This window comes from Frankliniella occidentalis, unplaced genomic scaffold (genome assembly GCF_000697945.3).
Source record: "Frankliniella occidentalis isolate FOCC.00 unplaced genomic scaffold, Focc_3.1 Scaffold619, whole genome shotgun sequence".
In the NCBI taxonomy this organism is placed as follows: Eukaryota; Metazoa; Arthropoda; class Insecta; order Thysanoptera; family Thripidae; genus Frankliniella; species Frankliniella occidentalis.
In genome coordinates, this window is record NW_026267735.1 from 23,134 (window position 1) to 28,008 (window position 4,875).

A 4,875-nucleotide genomic window follows, 5' to 3' on the forward strand; every position below is an offset into this window, starting at 1 on the left:
CTCCCCCCCCCCTCCAACCGGCCGCGACCGTCGTCGCGTCGCCGCCGTGGAATAGCGTAGCGACGCAGCGCGGCGCCGCGGCGGGGCGGACGGGGTGGCCCCGCAGGCAGCGCTGCGCTGGGCGTTGTGAGCTGTGGCGATGCCGCCGTAGGCAGCCGTAGGCCCCGCCGCAGTCATTCCGTACGACACCAGAGGCCCCGACAGCTCCGCCAGTCCCGCTGCTTTAGCTTTACTTGCCGAGTCGCGTCGCCCGTCCCGTCCGTCCGCGGCCGCCGCACGGACAGTCTACCTACCGGCACCCCCCCGTCGTCCAGGGAAGCTCAGCCGTCTGTCCGCCCGCCCTCAGAACAAAGGTGGGGCTACTACGTACTCGACGGCTTCAGTGGGGGATTATGGATGAAGGGCGTGGGCACGATAGCAGGCCACCAGTCTGCTGCGGGTCACCGCCACTGGCCGTGTACCAGGTGCCATCGTGCACCTTGCCGGCGTGAGGGATCGTCCAGAAAGTACGTCCGTTTGTTTTCTCAGATATGTCCGGCAAATTTACGGGAGCTCGGCGCCTGCGAGACTCGGGTTAGGCCAGCCCGCAGTACACGCATGCACATTAGGGGAAATGTTGCCTACCTGCCAGGCGCTATGAGAGTTTGCAGAGGGTGAACGCTGAACTTGGCAGGTTCGCAACGGCGCATGACGGACGTGCTTTCTGGCCGACGCCTAAGAAAGGGTGTTTGGAGTTTGGACCGCTGGGGTAGGAAGATGCAGCCCCGCCAGGCAGGCACACCTGCGCGCCGCGCGACATCTCCTAAGAAGCAGGGAGTGCTCGCCGGTATAAGTGAACTTCGGCTAACAGCGGGAGGAGAATAGCGTGTAGAACATAAAGGCTCGTGAATTGGAGCTCTCGACCAAATAGAGGGTGTTTGTGCTCGGCCCGTTATTCTCCTTCCTCCGTTAGCCGAAGTACGCTATTCCGGCAGGAGGTACAGGGGGAGGTTCGTCAGCCGCCTGACATTTCCCTCACCTCCGCACCGGCGGAGGTACAGATAAGACCGACGTGTTGCATTGCACACAATGCACCCATCTCAGCTTGAAGTCGCCCCCCAAGAGGGAGGGGCTGCTAAAGGCGCTTGCGACCGGCTCGTACCTAAATAGACAGAAGCCTTCTATAAATATCGGGCCGTGTGGTGACGCCTCCGAATCATCCAAATCAATGACAAAGGGCGCCAGTCCAATAGGTCGACTGCTATGACCAGTTCCTCGCCAACCAAACTCCCCCCCACCCCCCACCTCCCTCTCTCTTATCGCGAATCGCCAGTCGTTACCCCCCGAGGATACGTCACTCCCCCTCCTCCCCCTCATTTCATAAGCCCGATACACACGCATGGGGAGATTATCATTGTTGTCTTTTTAAAATTTCTGATATCCGTATCGTACCGAGGGGCGTTCGTAATCTCTGCCGTGAAGCGGAAGAAGGGGATCGGTCTCTTTACCACCACGACATTTTAATCATCTGTCACTGCCGTTTGTTGCATGGGAAGTTCCCTTCTGATAAGTCAACTTTGTACTGCAAACTAACTTTCTAACGCAATTTTGGGAGCTTCCGACAGTGTACCACCAGACGGCCGTTACAGATCAATTAAAGGTCATGGAGATAAGTTGACTTTTATCCCCTTATTCCGCTTCACGGCAGCTGTGCGGCTGGGGGCCGGTGGGCGGCGCGGCAGCGGCAGCGCGGCGGCGGCGGCGAGTTTTGTTTGATGGGCGCAACCCGACCATGGCGCTCGCCATGGCGTGGCCGCGGGAGCAGCCGGGAGGCCCGCTGACCGCCGCTGACACTGACAGGCCTGGCTGCCGCCCTCGCTCGTCGTCGAATACGCCCCATGGCAGGCTAGTCATGGGCCGACACATCACACGACTGTACGACTGTACGGCACCGCTTCCGGTCGGCCGTCCGGCGGGGATCGGGGGCTCTTGCTTGCACTGGGTCAGCCGCGCGCAGTTCGGTCGGAGAACACGCGAGCAGAGCCCGAAAACGTGCGTGCAAGCAAACGTGCAACAGGGGGAAAACAAAGGCAGGATGTTCACAGGGGTTCAAAACGCGCTACGCGCTCGCTTAATTTCAGAATGCGATTGAATTACAATTTTCCATTCAGTATCGTTCTGACCTTTAGTCGAATGCACCGCTTTTAGACCGTTTCCCAGAGCCGCTCTAGGTCATTATGATAAAAAATAGAACCGGACAACCGGGCGAGTGTCAGAAAAAACATTACTAATAAGAGAAAAGCATGGCGCCCGGGCCAAAGAAGGAACTGCTGGACCGCCAAAGTTCCGATGGACGTGTGCGTCGTGAGCAGCAAAAGTATGCATAGGCTTGTCGGCGGCCCGGGGTGACCGGGCGCGGCCGGGACAAGCTCACGGTCACTTGAATGGGCGGAGCCAGTGTCTTGTTGGGATTCCTCCCGCGGACGGGTTATGTCATGCCGGGATGGGGACGCGCAGCGAATCTCCTCATGAACACCCAGCTCGCCCAGCCCACACCCCGCTGCGTGAGAGGGTATGGCGGCGCACCCGTCTGCAGTGTTGTGTCAACAAAGCGAATGGACACGGGGACGGCCGAGTGCGACGCAAGCCTCTGTCGTGCCGGTGGACGTCGGGCTGACGCCTCGGTAACGCCCCAACGAAGCCCCGCCGACGCTCAGCTGACACCTTGCTGACGACTTGCTGACGCCCTGCTGACACCCTGTCGGCGCCTGCCCGGCGCCATTCGGTGGCTCCCCTAGAGGCTCCCTGACCTGGAATGTACGAGTCGGCACGCCCGCTCCGATAAGGAGTGGAAACGAGTGGAAAGGATATTGGCTCAAACGCAGCTCCGCGGAGGTCCATGTCACCCTCCCCGCCCCGCCCCGCCCCGCCGAGGTGCTGCGCACATCGGGCCGCGCTCCGCTCCGCGGTGCAGCGCACTCCAGCCCGACCCTGTCCCCCTTCTCATGCTCAGCTAATTCATCTCCCCTTCTATTTTTGCTCCGCAGGCTTATAGCCTTCCTCCAGCCGCACGCCGTCGCCGCCGTCCTCTCACACGATGCCGGCCGTCGCGCCCCTCAGCTTCGCGGCCGTGGACGGGTCGGACCGCGTGGGCCGCCTCCTGCAGGAGTACTTTGTGAGCGCGTTCCGCAAGGGCTACGTCCAGTGCGGCGACAAGAAGGTGGCCATGCCCGTCCGCTACGCCGACCTGGCGCAGCCCATCCTGGACCTGCCCATCCGGGACGACGACGTCTGGGTCGTGTCCCATCCCAAGACAGGTGAGTGAGTGCGGGAATCGCATGTCGTCCAGTGTCATCGCACGCGCAGCGGCACCATAACGACCCAGCGGCGCCCTCGTCCGCCTCGTCGCCACCCTGAGGAGGTCAGCACTGAACCAGTCCGAGTGATTAAGCCTCCGAGAGCGAGGCGAGCGAGGCAAAGGCGGCGAGCGCGGCGAGGCGCCTGGGCGCCTGCTGCTGGCAGCGTGCTGTGCTGCTGGGTGATGGTCGGCAGCCGGCAGTGGATGCCCGGCTGCCCGGCCGCCGGCGCTGGGTACGCGTTAAAGAGCCTCAGAGTGAAAGAGTCGCACGGGTCACGTGACTTGCTCGCTTCTGATTGGTTTGGTTCAACTGGGGCGGAAAACGCGTGGAAAAATTTTTCATACTTAGCAGAAGGCCCAGCCCGGCTAAATACGTGATATTACATTTGTCAGTTTGACTAATTTCACTTTGCTAGACGAAAAATATGAACGAAATAATGCTTTTTATTCATTTAAAATAGGTTACAAACAATTGCGAGCTTTCGATCGATTAGTTAATCCATAAATATTTGTGGATTAAAAATCGCTTCCAGCATGGCTTCTCCGGCTCGGCACTGGAGCGTGCAGGTTAGGTCACAATATTATCAATTTTCATACGGTATTACCTTAGTAATGAGTCTGGCAGAGTGTTAAAAAGTATTCCTGGGTATTAATATAGACTTTCTTTGATAATTTTTCTTAGTTAATATTTGTCTTTCATTTTAAGATCCCAATTGTAAAATAGTCATAGTTTAAATGCGCGCCTAAACAGTTGACGACTACACGGTATGAAAAATATTGCGGTCACCTCAACTCCCCAGTTGAACCAGTCACGTGACCCGTGCGACTCTTTCACTCTGAGGCTCTTTAGTACGCGTGCGTCTGGCTGGCTTTGCCGCCCCCGGCATCCCGACGTGAACCGGACGGGGGTGCTGCATGCTCGGCGTGCCGGACGGCGTGCCGAACCCTTTGGCACGGGCGCTGTCCCGGGCATTGGTCAGGGAGGGAGGAGGGAGGGGGGGGGGGGGGTCTGAGCTGGTCTGGGGCTCCTTATCGGGGACCGCGGTGCTGCAACGGGGACCCCAGAGTCCGTCGCGCTCAACTCCACAAGCCCGAGAAAGTGAGACACCACCCGTAATAAGTTACACTAAAAAGACGCCAAACGCATGTTTTTTGTGAAACGACGCGACCCAGGAGTAAGTAACTCGCGCTTATCTTAAGGCATCTCGAACTAGATTCGATTTGATGACATTCCCGTGCCGCTCTGGAGCACCTGCGGAAGATCCGCGCCCCCGCGAAACCGATCGGTAACACACCAACAACAGGTTAAAAGGAGGTATGGCCCTTGCCAAAATGGACCTCATTCTACGAACACATCGGTCGGGAGCACGCTCGTGTCAGCTTTGCTCGCCTGTTTCGCCACGTCCGCTGACGATCGACTAACGAGCAAGCTCGCGAGCGAGTCATCCCCCGATCAGCAGCGCGCCGCCCCGCACGTGCTGAGGATGGGACACCCAGGACCCGAGGCGGGCCGGCGCACCCCCCACCTCCACCCCCAC

General features: G+C 59.2%; 2 protein-coding genes across 4 annotated transcripts in view; both read left to right on the plus strand.

Moving 5' to 3' along the window:
* Positions 1–4,875, plus strand: part of LOC113209293 (protein fem-1 homolog CG6966) — a 22,144-nt gene that overhangs the window by 4,110 nt on the left and 13,159 nt on the right. The gene's annotated exons all lie outside the window — the stretch shown is intronic.
* LOC113202578 (luciferin sulfotransferase-like) lies at positions 56–3,333 on the plus strand. 2 transcript variants are annotated; one of them, XM_052275435.1, is made up of 2 exons: positions 56–353; positions 3,027–3,330. In XM_052275435.1, the coding sequence occupies exon 2, from the start codon at positions 3,077–3,079 to the stop codon at positions 3,302–3,304; it is 228 nt and encodes a 75-aa protein (XP_052131395.1). In that variant the 5' UTR covers positions 56–353; positions 3,027–3,076; the 3' UTR covers positions 3,305–3,330. The 2 variants fall into 2 exon arrangements, with proteins under 2 accessions (XP_052131395.1, XP_052131396.1); XM_052275436.1 differs by lacking the exon at positions 56–353 and adding an exon at positions 370–506 and having other exon boundaries at positions 3,027–3,333.